Source organism: Dipteris shenzhenensis, chromosome 6, assembly GCF_047967505.1.
Source record: "Dipteris shenzhenensis isolate YYH24624 ecotype China chromosome 6, Dip_SZ_1.0, whole genome shotgun sequence".
Classification (NCBI taxonomy): Eukaryota; Viridiplantae; Streptophyta; class Polypodiopsida; order Gleicheniales; family Dipteridaceae; genus Dipteris; species Dipteris shenzhenensis.
In genome coordinates, this window is record NC_141601.1 from 39,341,568 (window position 1) to 39,360,797 (window position 19,230).

Genomic DNA, 19,230 nt, shown 5'->3' on the forward strand with positions numbered 1-19,230 from the left:
AAATGCACTTCAGGTATGCAAGCTGAATAAAGCTTTGTATGGGCTGAAACAAGCCCCACGTGCATGGTATGCCAAAATTGATGCCTTTCTGACCAGCAAGGGGCTGCACAATAGTCCAACTGAGAGCACCCTCTACATCAAGAAGGATGGGGGGGATATTTTGGTCATCATTCTTTATGTAGATGACATGCTGCTCACCGGATCAAATGAGGAAGTAATTGCAGATTTCAAGGCCCAATTGAAAGCTACATTTGATATGTCAGACTTGGGCTTGTTACATTTCTTTTTGGGGGTCCAGTTTGTTCAAGAGAAACGTGGCATTGTTATGTCTCAGTCCAATTTATGTTCAAAAGCTCTTGGATAGATTCAACATGCATGATTGCAAGCCTACGTCCACTCCCATGGAGCCAGGGCTGAAGCTTACAATGCATGATGCGGGTGAATCAATTGATGTCACACTCTATAGTCAGGCTGTTGGATGCCTAATTTATCTCTGCAATACACGACCTGATATTCAGTTTTCAGTTTCTCAGGTGAGCAGGTATATGCACAGCCCAAAGATTATGCATTGGCAGGCTGTAAAACGCATCTTCCGTTACTTGCAAGGTACAAAGTCTTTTGGCTTGATGTTTCCCAGGGGGGGTGACTTGAAGATGCATGCTTACAGTGACTCAGATTGGGCTGGAGACTATGATACTAGGCAGTCCACCAGTGGGAATTGTTTCTTTCTAGGTCATGCTTGCATTTCTTGGTTGAGCAAGAAACAGTCTACAGTGGCTACCTCCTCATGTGAAGCTGAGTACAGGGTAGCTTTCACAGCGACAGTTGAATGTGTTTGGTTGCGTCGTTTATTTGCTGATCTTCATCTTTCATTGGAGGGTCCTTCTCCGATTCTCATTGATAGTCAGAGTGCTATAGTAGTGGCAAAGAATCATGTGTTTCATGCTCGCACGAAGCACATTGAGGTTCACTATCACTATGTCAGAGAGAAGTTGCATGCAGGAGAGATCAGTATGATCTATGTGTCAACACATGACAATGTTGCAGACATCTTCACCAAACCACTTCCACGTGAAAAGTTTGAGGCATTTCGTAGTGCCTTGAACTTATATCCTTTTGGTGATTGATCATTTTCTTGTACATGACATTGACACTGTAGGGGGGTGTTAGAATTATTATTATAATTCAGCAGTGACCAATGTAATCTAATAAGTAGGTTAGGGGCACTTTTCCCTCATTTAGATTTTTCCCCCTAACCACAGTTAGTTCACTAACTACGGTTAGTGAAGGATAAGGTTTTGTCACTTAGACAAAACCCATCCCACTTCTTGTATTAGTCACTTCTTCTATTGCAAGCACTACGTTCAGCTCTCTTGCTTCCTGCTCTCTCACTCTCTCATTTCTAACACATCTGCTTTAGGGAGGGCACAGGGCAGCTCCCAGGGAGTGCAAAAGCAACCCCAATTATTTAGAGTACCTACGTAAGAGTTTGAAAGAGTAAGGAGACACAAACCAGAGTACGCATGATGGAGGTCTAGTCTATCTCAGCCTTACTCAGAGGGGATCGTCAGAGGTGAGGTATCACCCTTGGTATGGTCCACCGCATACAAAAACCACGGAAGCTACGCCCCCCAATCACGTCGAGAGATGCCTTGACAAAGGCAATTATAAGATATCCTCATATCCCACAAGAGGACGCCACCATGATAGGCACTCCTAGACTGTCGAGGCGCAAAGTCCGAATCCTAGTTTATACTTCTGAACTCTAGAGTTTTGTCTCTTTTTGGATTTCGTGTTTTGGATTTTGGTTTAGAAAGCAACAAACAAGGGCCTTATGGAGTCCTTGCACCAGCCCGTGGCAACTTGTATGAGAAACTATTTCTTTGGTGTGGGGAGACAGAGTGAGGAACACTTGTCAGATGAGCTTCCTCTTGGAGGCTAAAGAGGAGGATAAGCTTTGCCAAACCCCCTCCACTACCCCCTCGCTACCCCTCCGCTACCCCCTCGCTACCCCTCCGCTACCCCTCGCTGAATCCCCTCTGCTACCCCCTCGCTAAATCCCCCTCGCTGCTACCCGTTCGCTACCCCTCCGCTACCCCCTCGCTGCTAGCCCCTCCGCTACCCCCTCGCTGCTACCCCCTCTGCTACCCCCCGCTACCCCCTCGCTACCCCCCGCTACCCCTCCGCTACCCCCCGCTCCCCCCCCGCTACCCCTCGCCCAGCCCCCCCGCTACCTCCCCTCGCTCAGCTAATAAAAAAAAAAAAACCCCGCTTGCAGCTCCGATCCTTTTTATTTTTTTTTGCCCAACAGCTCCGACCTCCTACAATCCCTTCTTTGCCCGCTGCTGCCTCCCCCATAATGAAGGGAACAGGGGGATGAGGAGAGGAGACTAGGTGGGAGACCCTTCGGTCCAAATTTGCATACGCGTGGAGATGGGGAAGGGGAACGGTGACAAGGGGAAAACACAAAAGCAACTTAGTCTGGAGGACTTCAACAAACACAGCAACCGGAGCGGTTTGACAGTGGACAGCACCGCGGCCCAGAAGACCTCTACCTCTTAGTCAACCACCCTTCATCACCTCGTCCGGCCTCGCTACTCCTACATACCACTCCCCCGCCCAGATCATGCTGTCCCCACCCTCAGTACAACCTCAGCAGCCCACCTTCATTCCAACCCCTCTCGAGATCCAGTTCCCACCTGGACCAGGACATCTTAGGCCCCCACCAGATGCTTGGGACTCCCTATTGGCTGAGATACACAGCATCCGGGCCCGTTAGGCAGAGCTGACACATTACACCCAAGAGCAGGCCCGCATTATACACGAGCAGGGCACCCTTATCTAGGGACTCAGACACGACATCACACAGCTTTGAGAGGAGCTCGGGACCCCAGTCACAGAGATGGAGCCACAGATAGCCACGATACAGTCGGCTATAGCAGAGACGACTAGATGGGTGGACGTGGCGAAACGGGAGCCCGCAAAGGCAACCGTTTCAGCCGCCATATAGGAGCAGTAGCAGAGGGCTTCGAAGGCCCTCAACATTCGGATACGAGGGATCACGCGAGACAGCACCAGCACCACTACAACGCCCATGAAGGAGGCGATCACCTTTGTGACCACCACCATGGGGGTCCTCGACCATGGCATAGAGGGAGCATGGCATGTTGGGAGAGATCCCAACCGAGAGCAGCCCCTAGTCATTCGCTTCAGAGATTCACATGCTCGACTAGCGACACTTCGACGTCGAGCCGCTCTATGAGAGCAACTGCCCATGGACGAGGATTTGACACCACTACAGTTTGAGGAGTGATGAGTTCTTCTGCAGCAGCGGGATGTTGCCCGCAAGGAGGGGAAATGGGCCATGGTCCGAGACAGTAGGTTGTTGACCGGCACCCGTCGGGCTCCCACCCGTACCCCCTAGGGAGACGGGGCCTATGAGACTCAGGTTTCCAAGACTTTAGCCTGCACCATTTGGAACTGTAATGGTACCTTATGGTCAGACCCAGGGAACTTCTCGGAGTCTTATACAAGATGAGACATAGTCTTTTACACAGAGACACACCAAAGCCCAGAGCATCCACTACCGATAGTCAGTGGCTACACATGGGAGTCAACCTTCAGGGATGAGACGAGGGATACAGGAGGAGTCTGAGGATCAGGCGGGGTCGCAGTATTGTACAGGTCTTCCCTCACTGGAGCCATCTGCATGGAGAGGAAGGACGCACACTCCCGATTCATATGGATCCGGATCCGATGCACAGACACTGGTTACCTTTTCATAGCAATATGCTACTTCCTGCCAGACACATCCCACTTCGCCAGAGTGGCACGAGAGGAGGGCGAGACATTGCCATATGCACCCTTACATCAGGATATCCCAGACCTTTCAGCCCACGGGGAAGTTCTCCTTGTTGGGGAATTTAACGCCAGGACGAGCACGCGCCAGGCACCACTCTTGGACTTCCAAGACGACTCTATCATGCTACCAGACATGGACCTAACCACCTATCACCTCTCAAATCTCCGCAAATTGGTCATTTAGAAATCCCTCCCCCAAAAGGGTGCTATACATGGCTCGATCTCACTAGTATATCAAATAGCCATCCCTTCATTGGGGGTGCCTAGTGGATCTGCAAAAGAGATAGCTGAAACACAATAGCCTAAGGTTGAGCATGTTTGCATGTACACTGTATAAGACCATGTGCTCATTGTCTGTGTAAGCCTGCTAGATCTCATAGAATATCCCAGTGCTTGTAAAGCATGTCAATGATGACGGCGTAATCTGCTTGCCTTGGTCATTTGGACTTAGGATGTGGAGAGGCCACTTGACGTCATGGTGATCCAAGGAGGGTTTGACATATAGGGCGAGAACCTAAGCCTCCCATGCCACACGTAGGAGATCGAGGCTGAGGAAGATGTGGTAATGTGATGCCCCAGATACTATGAGAGCACCAGTGCTTGTTCATCAAGGGGATTGTGAATACCTGTGACACCTCACGGACGTCTCGGTGGTGTTAGTGCATCTACTAGGTCATCCACGTCCCCTCCAACTCTGATAAGCTCATGATAACAAGTGAAAGAAAGAAAGGAGAAAGTTTATTAAAGTCTATTAAAGACCGATAGGTCTATGAGACTGATAGAAAACTTGATACAATGAGCAAAAGGGTGGAGCTACTAAGCGAGCATCCTAGCCCATGCTAGAGAAAATTGTGTAGACATAGTCATCCCTGGCATCATCATCCACATAATATATATATATATATATATAGATAGAGAGATAGCAGATAGAGAGAGAGAGAGAGAGAGAGAGAGAGAGAGAGAGAGAGAGAGAGAGAGAGAGAGAGAGAGAGAGAGAGAGAGAGAGAGAGAAATTTCATTAGAGTCTTTGAAAGACTGATGGGTCTATGAGACTGAAGAAAACCTGATACAAATCACAGTAAGGATGGTGCTGCTGAAACGAGCATCATCACCCGTGCTGAATCCTAAGTTTGATCATACATAATCAAATACATCTGGATGTAACAATGAAAAGAAAAGGACTGGAGCGGAGCGGAATCCTCCGTATGTCATGTTGCCTTGGCTCGTGCATAGCCGGTGATGGGACATTGGCGCCCGTTAAGGGGTGTCGTGCGTCTCGGTCTCCTGGACAAGGCTCGACACAAGACCAGAGCCACTGTGACTCCCATGGGACATATCTCGGGTCTAAACAATGACGGGAGGTCCCCCAGAGTGATCTGTGTGTCCCCTCGATGTCTCGTGTGTCGTGCTGCGGTCGTCGGGTCGGGTCTCTGTCACGTCTGCGGCTAGAGACTGGATGATCGATGTCACTCGATGGGAAGAACTTTGTGATCCTGCTCTGAGAGGTGTCTGATGATGTGGCCAAGCCCCGTCGCCTGAGTAAGTACTCTTTGTGTCGGACCCCCTCGTGAATGAAGGCTGCGAGGCATCTCTGATCTGGGTAGGTGAGGAATCTGGAAAGGAGCCTGGAGCCGTCTCTGAAGAGGCAGTGGTAGCGACCTCGGATCTCGTAGTACATTGGACACCTGAAAATAAAATGCTCCTCCGACTCAACGTCCTGATAGTCGCACAATATGCATAAGCGATGCTCCCTAGGAATCCCCTATGTTTTGCCGCTCTCTATGCGGAGGCGGTGTGATGATACCGGAAACTGTCCGATGGAGATCCGTAGTGAGTGAGGCAAATGAAGCTCAGTGTACCCCGGTGGTGTGATGAATCCCTCCTCCGAAATACGAAGACAGTAACCTCTGTAGAAACTCAGCTTCACTGGAAACTCCCTCGGCTCCAACCAGGTCCTAAAGGTGTGTAGCTGCAGGAGATCCTCTCGAATGACCTGGTTGGTGTGTGGCCCAATCGGGATGGTGGGTGGGAGTACCGGAGGGGCATCTAAACTGTATTGAAAAGGAGGTATCCTATCGATGTGAAACCCTAGTCTCACAAACCATCTGTGAGTCCATGCATACCAGCATCGCTTGTCTCCCTCTGCTGCCAACCTTATGGAGGAATCGTAAGCCAACCATGGCAACCTCTGTCTCCCTGATGTGCAGTCCGCATATGATCTAACCCGGTGTAGATATGTGATGGTCCGAAAGGCTGCATCTAGCTGGAGTGGAGAAGCACCAAACTCGGCCTGAATGATGTGATGTGGTACAGACGGTCTCCCCCGGATCATTCCTGAGAGCATGAGGATCTATAGGTGCTCCACCCGTGTCCACTCTATCTCTAACATGTCAGGCCCCCAACAAGGATTGCCATACCTACCGGCTGGTCGGACCATGGAGTCGAAGAGAAGAGCCTTGTGGTTCGAGGGTCCTGGAAGTGGGAGTGGAAGCATTGTCTCTCTAGTCGAGCCAGTGAGGTGTATCCCCTACTCAGTCTGGCCTGCACGGCTGGTCTCATCGTGAAGATCGGGCCGGAGAAGATGACCCCCAAGTAAGTGTATGAGGATACGATCTCAACTGGTGACCCACCCAAAGTAAAAGTAAATTGCTTTCGTTGCATGTTTACTCGAGAGGTGTTAAAGATCATGACCTTGGTCTTGCCAAGGTTGACCTCCAAATCATGGGATAAACAGAAAGCCTGCAGTACATCCAGGTGTCGCTGGAGCCCCTCGGGTGTGGACGACAAGAGTGCCACGCCATCTGCATAAAGAAGAATCCTGATGATGATCGCGGCAAGTGAGCAACCGGTCCCTCGGAACGCCCCCATGAAAGTCTCAAGCTCATCGATGTAGAGGCCAAATAGGGTCGGTGATAAGGGACAACCTTGTTTGACCCCTACGGTACTCAAGATCTCATCTGTCCAACCTGTGCCTATCCAAACTCGGCCTGAGACTCTCTTATAAAGTGCCATGACTGCCCAGATGATCTCCTGATCAAATCCCAGTGTCTATAGGCATGTGATGAGACGAGCTCGAGGTATCATGTCAAAGGCTTTGCGGAAATCCACAAAGTAGCAATATGCCCTCTCCTTCCGTGATCTGGCCTCCTCAATGACACTCCTGAGTGTGAGTATGTGATTCATAACCCCATGGTGTTGCCTAAAATTGGCTTGACCCTCTGCTTTGAGCCGTCTCATCTCTGCGAACAGGCTGACCGATGCATCCAATACAACTGCATAGATCTTGGACATCACATGTCCAATCATGATAGTCCTATAGTTACTCAGGTCCATGGGATCCCCTGCCTTGAGGATGGGGGTGATGGTGTTGAGTGTCCAAGTGCGGGGGAAGCCAAGGCAAACAACGTCATTGAATAGTTTTGCTAGGATCGGGGCTAACGTGTCGATCCCATATGCGATAAACTCAGTGCATAGCCCCTCGTGATCCTTAGCTCGGCCATTGTGCAGTTTCAATGTCGCGTCCTTGACTCCCCCTCTAGTGAACAACGTGAAAGTGGTGGGGCGAGGTGTGTGTATGAGATCTGGAGTGGGCTGGTGTGGGACATCATAAAGATGGTGTGCATACGTGTGCCAGAATTTCGTGTCGGTGAGGGGTGATGGAGACCTACGCTCAAGGAATCTCCGCAAAAAATCCTTAGAGTTGTTGCTGTATAAGATGTGCAGCAGCTCCTCCTCATTTCGATGAAGGAATGCCTGCTTCTTCCGACGTACGAGACGTCGGTACTTGCGTACCGTGTCTGGTGTGTTCGGGAGGTGACATCTGGTTTCAAGTCGGAGCTGTGGGCGATAAGCCTTGCACTCCGCATGGTACCAATTGTTGCAGGGTACAGAACCAAGAGGTGGTGATCTAGTGGACCGTGTGGTGTAGGGAAAGATTTGGAGGGCAGCCTCATGGAGTGTGCGACTAATTAGGGCAGCACGGTCCTCTATGAGTGGTATGTGATCAATGTAGGTTAGGAGTCTGTTTAGGCGTCCAGAGTAGGCCGGTGAGAGGTTGTGATCAAAGTGTATGTCGTGGTAGGTGTCGTGCCTCCTATGTGGTGTGTGTGGTGTGGCTAAGCGTGGGGTGGCGATAGTGAAGAATAGGTTTGTGTGATCAGCTCTTGGAGGGAGTGGTGCTATGGTGAAGTTGGTGATACATGAAGTGAAGGTAGGGGATCCCATGATGTAATCTAGCACACTAGTGCCCCCCGTGTGGGAAGCAAGTAAAACCACTTGAGGAGGGCCATAGGTCAAGCCCGTTGTAGATGATGAGATCATGCATCCTGCCCAGATCAAGGAGCGCGTGTCCATATGGTGAAACAGGCCCGTGTTGGTCTGATGAGGTCCTGGTCATACCTTTTCGTCTAGGTCCATGTCTGGTAGCATGATAGAGTCGTCTCGGAAGTCCAAGAGTGGTGCCTGTCGCGTGCTCGTCCTGGCGTTGGAGTCCCCAACAAGGAGAACTTCTCCGCGGGCTGAAAGGTCTGGGATATCCTGATGTAAGGGTGCATATGGCGATGTCTCACCCTCGTCTCGTGCCACTCTGGCGAAGTGGGATGTGTTTGGCGGGAAGTAGCATATTGCTATGAAAAGGTCACGGGTGTCTGTGCGTTAGATCCGGATCCACATGAATCGGGAGTGTGCGTCCTTCCTCTCAATGGAGATGGCTCCAGCGAGGGAAGCCCTGTATAATACTGCGACCCCACCTGACCCTCGGACTCCTCCTGTATCCCTCGTCTCATCGCTGAAGGCTGACTCCCATGTGTAGCCACTGACTATCAGTAGTGGATGCTCTGGGCTCTGGTTTGTCTCCGTGTAAAAGACTATGTCTCGTCCTATAGAAGACTTCGAGAAGTTGCCTCGGTCTGACCATAAGGTATCATTACAGTTCCGAATGGTGAGTCTAGGGTCTCGGAAACCTGAGTCTCATAGGCCCCGTTCCCCTAGGGTGTACGGGGGTGGGAGCCCGACAGGTGCCGGTCAACAACCTACCATCTCGGACCACGGCCCCATTTTCCCTCCTTGCGGGCAACATCTCGCTGCTGCAGAAGAACTTGTCGCTCCTCAATCTATAGTGGTGTCAAATCCTCGTCCATGGACAGGGTGGGATGCTCTCGTAGAGCGGCTCGGCGTCGGAGTGTCGTTAGTCGGGCATGTGAATCTCTGAAGCGAATGACTAGGGGCTGCTCTCGGTTGGGATCTCTCCCAACATGCCATGCTCCCTCTATGCCATGGTCGGGGACCCCCATGGCGGTGGTCACAAAGGTGCTCGCCTCCTCCATGGGAGGATGGAACGATTACTAGACCTCAGTACTTGGAGGATAGATGAGTCTCACATGCATTGAGGATAGCGATTGGACAGATGCGTGTCTCGTCCCATCAGCTGAGGATTGAGGCAGGGAGAGCCATAGGCACACCTAGAGAGCAAGGGATCTGCAGACTATATATTAGAGGAGGTGAAGATAGAGGAGCATTTCCTATGTACTTGCCCAGTCTATTATGAGATCCGTGGATGATACTATTGTCTTTTTCAAGAGGGCCACAGCTTTGGGCCAGTTTCTTTGTTGATCCACTTTCATGACCATGTTTGTGTTGGTCTCTATCCAGTTGAGATACGGCAACACAGAGAGACCCTACTGAGACAAATCAGACAACAGGAGGTGACAATGCCACAGTACACAGAGATAGATCGTGCAAAGTGACATGTCACAGATTTCTACGCATTTGAGTCAGCCCCAAGGACATAGTAGAGTGGAGAAGGAGGAGCTAGCTGATATGAGGGCAGAGTGGATCAGCGGGAAGAGACAATGCGGAGCTACGGAGCGAGAGATACAGAGACGATGCATGATGTAGAGTATGACTAGAGCATGCACGATGGATGTCCAGCCCATCTTAGTATTACTCCGAGGGCACCGCCAGAGTCAAAGTGTCATTCTCGATATGGCTCATCAGATACAGAGTTCATGTGACCATGTTTCCCACCGCAGCATGAGACGACCCGGAAGAGGGAGATGCACCATATGTTTGCATTCCAATGGAGATCTACCATGACACCAAGATCATAGATGACATCTCTAATCATCTCAGGGTTTCTGAATTTTTTGTGTTTTGAGTATTAGTTTTGTCTTTCTTAGTATAGCACTCAGCAAGGGCCTTAGTGAGCGCTTTGCCTCATCCCATAGGAGCTTGTATGAGTTACTTTTCTTGATTGTATCTTGTCTCACGGGCCCGTGAGGCCTCCTGAAGACGTTAATACTCCTCTCTCTCTTGCGCGCGCGTGCGATAGACTTAGACTTTCGCTTCACCATTGATAATTCAATTAATTGAAAAGCATTGCTATGTAGGCAAGTTAATATTGGAAATCTAAGTTACGCAAAATTCATAACACAAGACAGCCCCAAGGGTCAAAGGTGTGGAATCTACTACTGACAGGCCACCTTTCTATAGAGATCTAGTTGTTCTTGCACTTCATTCTTTGACATATGGGCAGGAACACATGGGACAACTACTCTCATGTACTAAATCATGTATTCCAAGGTGGCATGCTATGACTCTATTGGAGTCACTTGTGTTCTGATACGTTACAAAAAGTCAAAGCAGCTCATTTTATTTAATGATGCTTTCCTCCACTAAGAGACCTTATTTGTTTGATATTGTGGTTGGGCACTGATGATTCGTTTGTATTTTGTTTCAGATGGTGTTTTCGGCTTTATCCATGGCTCGTACTGAGGTTGTGTGGTACTTCACACATGTAGGAGTTTTTTCTGGGAAGTCTAAAGGTGGACGTGTGGCTCCAGTGGAAATTGTAAGATGCCTCTTCTTGAATTTATCGTGTGCAAGTTAAAAAAAATAAAAAATAAAAATTGCACGTACATTCTTTCTACATCATCTTTTGGAAGGGCTCACCAAAAGCTGTATGCAGGAGGCAACTGATCCTACTATTGGCTTTCTATTAAATGGCATGGACAAACTCCGTGCGCTCATTCAAAAATATATCTCAGGTTTGCATTCCAAAGCCTTGGAAGTTTTGCCATATGCATCATATTACTATAAGGAATTCAAAGATGAGAGAGATACCATGTACCTTCCTATCCAGAATTCCGTATAGAGTTGCATGGACTCTAGTGTTGCTTTTATATGCTTCGAAAGAAGTCATAAAGGCCATCTCACAAATGCGAGCAACATACTAAGAACTATGCACACACGTTGTATCTCTTGGTATTCTCATGCAAGTGCTTCATGTGGTCCCAAGAATTCTAGGGCGAGCTCTGATATCTCCATGTAAAATTCTAGGGCCCTTGGTGCCAAATTTCTCGTGGGAGCAGTTGGCCTGGTGGGGGTTGTGCCCTCGAAGCTAAAAGAGAGGAGTCGAGTCTAGGGAAGACATTTGGCCAAGGCTTGGGGAGGGAGAGTCCTATGAAGCTTGGGTTGGGCTCTGAGAGGAAGGGGGGTGAGGGTGATGGAGGAACCCTAGACTGTGGGATGGGCTCAAGGGGGGAGGGAGGGGGTGATGAGGTTTGGAAGGAAGATAGGTGACAAGCGTGATAAGAGCTAGTGGAAAGAGATGAGAGCAGAGGAGTGGGTTGGTGCAAAGGCAAGAGGGGTAGAGCAACTTGAGGGCTAGGGGGGGAGCAGGTGCAGTTAGAGGATCAGGTGGCATGTGTGGTGAAGGTGTAGGTGGGGAAAGAGAGACATAGGAGGACGGGATCCGTGGCCTTGGCCCTGAAGTTGTCTAAATGTGTGCTGAAGGAACGTGACCATTGTCTGGTGGCACCATCTGTGGTGGAAGATCGTAGAATTCGTCCTAAAACCGAGTGCTTGTGATGAGGCGAATCTGATCGCTCTCCCTATTTGGAGGCCTCTATGTGAGGTCTCATCCTTGTTTGTTGCCTTCGATGGGGTGGCACAGGGGTTTTCAATTGAGGAGGTTATGGCTCTTGACTTTTGCGGGGGGCCGGGGGGGGGGGGGGTTCGTACACCCCTACCATCCAGTTGGTGGTCTGGAGGGAATGGGAGGTGAGGGCCTAGGGGGCTAGGGACTGGAGGGACTAGGGGGCGAGGGGAAGGGCGGCTCAGAGAGTGTGGGCAAGGTGGCCCATCTATTTGTAATGTAAGCACTGCCCTAGTAAATGCGAAACCTTGACGTGTTCCGAAAGACGACTCCATCTAGGGCCTCTAGAAGTACCTCCTTAGGAAGGGTGTCTGGGTCATCTATATCAACCATACCTTTGGGACTTCATCATCAAATAATACTGAAGCCATTGTGATCAAGATCTCAAGAATAGTGCAAAAATAGGCCTTGATAGAGGTTTGCACTTCTTGAGAAGGTCTGAGAAGTGGAGTGTGGTACCTCGGTACATGATGCATCGTCTCCTTGTCATCCACTGTGAGATAGGTGCGGTGACAACAATCTAATTGAAAGTGAAAAGCCAAGAAGAAAGAACCAAGGTATCTATTTCACATAAAACTAGCAACTTTTTAAATGACGAAGGGACTTGTGTTATATGATAAACCCTGAACCTAATTCTGGAAAGTAAAAACTAACTTGACTACTTTACATTACATGCCATGTTTCAAATTTAGCTTGGCTAAGATGAGATTGCAATTGTGAAGAAGGGAGGTATAGAAGGTGGGTTTGCTGGGTGTTGGAAGCAATGGAAGCTCAAAAATGGAAGCACAATGGAGAGAAACGAGATGCTGTAATAGATTGCTGCAAAACTGAAGTGTGGAGGCTCAAGGGAGAGCCAACATAACAAAACCCTAGGGCTAAATGTCCTAACTGGACTAAGTGTCCTAACTGACCTAGATGGTACACAAACTAATTGTACCAATAGTCCTAACTGACTATAACTAGGCCTACAAGGCTCATACCAAAGTATAAGTGGCATCTATGGATAGCGCATGAGATAGCCTACAAACCCCCCTCCATGGTATGGGCTGAAGTATCCTGGACATGGCTTAGGATACCTAAATATCTAGTGTCATGGTTGCACATGTTCGTCCCGTAGGATACAACAACCTATGACTGTACAGAGTACAACAGATCAAGTTACAAAAGGTACTAAGTTTAAAGCTTGCCGAAAAGCCTCAAACTTAGGTCGAGGTAGAGCTTTCGTAACAAGATCTGCCAAGTTGTCTTCAGTGGGAACATAAGACAACTCAATATCACTTGCTGATAATCGCTCTCTGACATAGTGATAGTGAACCTCAATTTGCTTTGTTTGAGCATGGAAAACTGGATTCCGTGCAACAGCCAAAGCACTCTGACTATCAGTGAAGATGACGGTAGGAGCAGTCTGACATGCACAAAGATATGCAAGTAGCTTCCGAAGCCAAACACACTCCACTGTAGCTATAAAAGCCGTTCTGTACTCAGCTTCACAGCTAAAAGTAGCAACTGTACTCTGCTTCTTGCTGAACCAAGAAACACAGGAAGTACCAAGCATAAAACAGTTGCCACTATGTGACACACGAGTGTCAGAACAACCAGCCCAATCACTATCAATGAACCCACGCATGATAAAGTATCAGCCCCATAAAGATGGCCTAAATGCTGAGTGCCTTTAAGATATCTGAAAACACGCTTCACGGCATGCCAATGGTGCATAGATGGGCTGTGCATATATCTGCTCAACTGTGAGATAGCATACTGTGGATCAGGTCTCGTATGGCATAGGTAAATCAAACAACCAACTGCCTGCTGATAGAGAGTGACATCACATGTACCGCTACCATCCTCAGAAGAGAAGTGAAAACCAGTCTCTAATGGTGTGGATACTGGCTTGCAATCCTCAAACTGAAAATGCTGCAAAAGCTGTCCAATGTACTTGGATTGTGACATCAAAATGCCCCCCTCATTGCTAGCAAATTGAATGCCCAGATAGTAGTGCAGAAGACCAAGATCAGACATAGCAAATGTCTGCTGCAAATCAATTTTAAAATCTGCAATTTGCTGAGCATGTGTCCCAGTTACAAGCATGTCATCCACATAAAGGACTAAAATTAGCAAATTTGTCGCACGCTTGCGGATGTAAAGGGTAGCCTCTGTAGGGCTGTTCTGAAAGCCAAGTGTGAGCAAATGAGAATGAATTCTCGAATACCAAGCCCGAGGTGCCTGCTTCAATCCATAGAGGGCCTTTTTCAAGCGGCATACCTTGCTTTCAGAACCTTCAACCTCAAAGCCAGGAGGTTGGGAAACATAGACCTCTTCCTGCGAATGCCCATGAAGGAAAGCTGTCTTAATATCAAGCTGATGTATCTGCCAATGAAAGTGGGCAGCAAAGGCAATACCAATGCAAATGGTAGTGATCCTGGAAGTGGGAGCAAAAGTCTCCTCAAAGTCAATGCCATGCTGCTAAGCATAGTCCTTAGCAACAAGACGGGCTTTGTAATGGTCCACTGAACCATCAGCTTTCCGTTTGATCTTGTAAACCCACTTAGTTCCAATGGCATTCTTGCCATAAGGCAAATCACACAATTCCCAAGTGTCATTCTGATGTATAGAATCAAATTCAGCTTGCATGGCCTTCATCCAACAATCATTCTGAAAGGCATCTTGATGACATAATGGCTCTTCATTGCATGCTGTAGCAACCAAAGCATAAGCAACAAAACTAGCATGCTCTTTCCCGACAGCTGCTCTCGTACGGGTTGGCAGAGGAGTGTCTTGTTTGCTGTCTTTTAATGTGTCAAGGAGCCAATGGGGTACCTTTTTAGGCTCCTGAATTTCTGCTCTTTCCTAGTCAAGAGCCTAGTGCAAATGATCTTGATCAATGATAGTCATGTCAGGCTGAATTTCTGCATGCACATGCACATGGGGCTGTAAATGACCAACAGATGGAGGAGGGACAACCTTAGATGGAACATCATCCCGAGCATCGGATGGAAACAAAGGCATCAAGCTGTCAAATATGTTTGGGGCATCAACAACGGGCTGTTTTCGACAGTCCAGCAAAGACATAGAGGAAGATTCATCAAACACAACATCTCGACTGACAAAACACTTGCCCGTGCGGGGCTGATATAGCTTATAGTCCCTGCTCTCTGAACTATACCCAAGAAAAATGCATTTAACAGCTTTATCATCCAACTTAGTGTGTCTTTGTGAAGGCACATGAGCATAAGCTAAGCATCCAAAAGTCCTTAGGTGGGAAATGTGAGGCTTACGACCCGTCCAAGCCTCATAAGGTGTGATAGTCTGCAATGCCTTTGTAGGACATCTATTCAAGATGTAATTTGCACACATGACCGCATCCAACCACAACTTATTAGGCAAATGTTTGCCTTTCAACATGCATCTGGCCATTTCCATCGTTGATCTATTCTTTCGCTCAGCCATGGGATTTTGTTGAGGAGTATAAGGCACCGTGCATCGATGATTAATGCCACGGAAAGCCAAAAAAACAGCAAACTTCTTTGACATGTATTCACCCCCCCTGTCTGTATTAATGTGAGCAATGTGCAGCCGAGTCTCATTCTCAGCCAAGGCAATACAGTGCTTGAAGCATGAAGAAACATCAGACTTGGATTTCAATGCGAAAATCCAAGTGTACCTGGTGAAATCATCAATAAAAGTAACAAAATAGTAGAGCCCCCCAAGAGCTGCAATCCTCATGGGTTCACAAACATCACTATGAACCAGATAAAGCTTACGTGAAGCACCAACTCTCCCATCCTTGGGAAACGCAGCACGGTGCATCTTACCAAGTAAGCATGGTTCACAAACATGTTTGGTAGGCATATGCATTTTGGGAAGATCCACAACCATATCTTCCTTATATAACTTCACCAGGGCTTCAAAATTGAGGTGTCCAAACCTCTCATGCCACAAATGAGTATCTGCCATGGTAGAATCAATAGCAAAGGCATGTGCATCGGCAAGTGCAGCATCATCATCTGAACATCTGTCATAAGCATCAAGTCTGTAAAGACCACTAGACAATGTGCCAATCAAAACCAGGGTAGAGGCATGTGCAACATCATACACTGAACACCTCACACCATAAAAAATAACCTAAAAGCCACATGTAGCAATGGCTGAAGTAGAAATGAGGTTCTTATGAATGCCTGGAACATAAAGCACATGCTCTAGAGTGACAATACTACCAGAGACAGAAGTAAGAGCAACTTGCCCAATACCTTTCACGATATATGATGCATTATTGGCACATGTGACACTGCCCCCCTTAGATGTAAGCTGCAATGAGCTGAATAACTTCTTGCAGGAAGTGATGTGCTTGCTAGCACCACTATCAAAGAACCAGGCATCACGAACATCTGAAACTGCCATACAAGCATCATGAACATCAGGATTATACTGACATGTAACCAAGAAAGCCCAATGGTGGTCTGGTGCGAAATTAGTGGACTCATGTCGATCTTCTGCACTAGAAGAACCAAGACTCTTTCTTTTTCTTTTCAGATGCTATGCGCTTCTTGCATTCAGAAATATCATGCCCAGGTTTCCTGCAATAGTTACATCTCTTCTTCTTTTTGTTATCCCGTGAAGAAAAGGCACCATGTGAATGATCAGCATGGGAATGAGAGGGCTTTCCAGCTGAAATCTTGCCTTTACCTTTGTGTTTATGATGGGCAGCAAATGCTTGATCACTAGCCATAGTAGCATTGCGATTCACACGACTTTGCTCCTCCTGAAGAAGAAGAGCAACAAGCTGGTCAAATGAGAAATGATTGGCATCACCCCTTGCAACCAACCTCAAGGTAGTAGCAAAGCCTTGATATGAATCGGGCAACCCATCAAGGGTATTAGAAACCAGATGAGAATCAGGCATAATCTCATCAATGTTGGCCAACTGCTCTTTCCAATCCTTCACATTAGTGAGATAGGCATCCATGTTACCACCCTCATCAAGCTTTAAATCTTTCAACTGCTTGCGGAGATAGGCAACTCTCGTCTCATTCCACACTTGATACAAAGATGCAAGCTGATCCCGTGCTTGCTTAGCTTGCTGAAATACAAGGCAAATGCACCAACTGGCAAAGCAAATGAGAAAAAGGCAACCTCTCAGAATCAAGTGCCAAAAAACTGCCCAAGCTTCAAAGCTTATGTTTGCAAAAGACTTTGCTGTCCCAAGGTGTATCTGTTGCAAGAAAAATCCCCAAAGGCAACACGAGGCCTTTCCAAAATGCAAATGAAGCAGAAATTGGAAAAAGCCAATGCAACAACAGCTTACCCAATGATGAGCAGCAGTGACAGGCTCTGAAAGCGAGCAAATGACGGCTGGAAATGAGAATTACAGCAAAAGAAGTGCTCCCACGAGGAGGAGAGCACGTAGAAATGGAGAGAAAGAGATCCAATGGAGAGAAGCTTGCAGCCCGAGGCAAAGGGATGCCAAATGAGGAGGGAAGGGATCAATTCAGCAGCTCCAAATGGCTCCAAACGCCGGCACACAGCTCGAGGCAGCTCTGAAATGCTGGAAATTTTGAGAAATGATTGGCACGCACCTCGAGGCAGCCCGTACTGTAGTGAATGCATTGAAATTCTGACAAATTGGACAGAAGTACGGAATTTTCTGATAGATGTATGGATTTCCGTACAATTTTTTACGCATGCACGATTTTTTTTGTTGGACAGGTTCGGAATTCTGTATAGATGCTGTAAATGCTCGTGTGTGGTCGTTTTTTGCTGCAGCAAGCTGGAAAATGCACCGAAAAACAGTTCCCTTCGCGAGAGTTGCTCCAAAGTGCAGTCTTCTCGCGACAAAATGAGGTTTTTTGCAACAGAAGTGCTTGGAAAGGTCTCAAACACTCGTGGGAGTGTGAAAACCAGCAAGACGAGTAAGAATGAGAGCTCTAGAGTGCTGCAAAACTGAAGTGTGGAGGCTCAAGGGAGAGCCAACATAACAAAACCCTAGGGCTAATTGCCCTAACTGGACTAAGTGTCCTAACTGACCTAGATGGTACATAAACTAACTGTACCAATAGTCCTAACTGACTATAACTAGGCCTACAAGGATCATACCAAGGTATAAGTGGCATCTATGGATAGCCCATGAGATAGCCTACAGGGTTTGATGGCAATAATATCTAGAAGTACATGCAAATGCAGCTTGACTTTGCACGATCTAGAACAATCCCGGACCAGTCAGACACAAAGCAAGGGATACTTTCTGGAATGCACTTTCCCTCCATTCTATGAAAGCAATGGACAAGGCTAAAATTTTTATGTATTGTCTGTGTACTTTAAATATACTTTCACAAGGAATCTGGTTTCATCAAGCTTTCTTATAAGTGAGTGTAATCTATGGATAAGAGACACTGTAGGAAGGAATATAAAGTATCTACTATCATCTTACATTCTAAGCAGTGCAGCTGAATCCTTGTTTGTAAAAATAACATGTAACTCCGCTTCAGAGTTTTGATTCCTCTTCCTTGTGGTCATGGAGAGATCCTAGCATTCTCGATATGGAGCTCTTGTGTAATCGTACTGCTGGTAATAAGCTGCTTGTTTTGTAGAAAGAGGGAAAATCTGTGCTTCCATTTTGATGCCAGAGTAAGGGGTTATCTTCTCTTGAATATTGGGCCAGGATTCTCCCTTGGTTCATGTAGTGGTAGGAATTTTGTGTAATTGTCCCTGCATGCTTAAAGAAAGTTCTGAATTAAGTGCCCATATTCTATTGCTCACCCTCAAAGATCGATACAAAAGTAACAATATATGGCAGAAAATTATGTTGGTTCAGCCTTTAAGAATGGACAAGAGTGGGGCAGAAGATTTGTCTCACTCAAACTGCAACCCACCAAACATAGTGATGTGAAGTTGGTGCAAACGTTAGTATCTTTATTCTGAGAGATTTGATCAAGTATGATGAGAATGACAGCAATGAAATAGAACTAAATAAATAGTCCAAGGGGCAGGGGGAGACTGGCTCAAGCAACGAGTCTGTTTGTCATCTATGGTCGGAGAAAAGCTGGCTGCGTGGGAGTGCAGCAGCCTCCGGGTATATCTCAATCCACAGAAAAAGAAAAAGAAATGATATGTGATCCTCAAATGAATTTAAACTTTTACTTTTTCCCATCTATTCCATGGGTTGTGAGCAGGATATGGTGATATATTTTCATAGATGTTAGCACGGGAATCATATGTTCTTTTTTGCTCGATACTTTTGGGGGTGATAATAATGTGAGTTTTTTTGTCCTAAAGGGATTGATAACGTTGCAAAACCTTGAGGAAAGGTTACTCTTGTGCATCACTGATGTTAGATTCCAGTCAGAATATATCATGACCTTGGAGGGATTGGTTGACACGAAGTCCTTAGAGAGACACAAAATATATATAAACGTAAAGATGTGAGTTGTTGTAAGTGTGCT

General features: G+C 47.3%; 1 protein-coding gene across 2 annotated transcripts in view; it reads left to right on the top strand.

The window, feature by feature from the left end:
* GRL (transcription activator) overlaps positions 1-19,230 on the top strand; it is a 142,228-nt gene that overhangs the window by 85,336 nt on the left and 37,662 nt on the right. For both annotated transcript variants that reach the window (XM_087375549.1, XM_087375550.1), the window contains exons 13-14: positions 10,598-10,708; positions 10,826-10,904. In XM_087375549.1, coding sequence (XP_087231675.1) covers positions 10,598-10,708; positions 10,826-10,904 — 190 coding nt within the window. The remainder of the gene's footprint in view (positions 1-10,597; positions 10,709-10,825; positions 10,905-19,230) is intronic.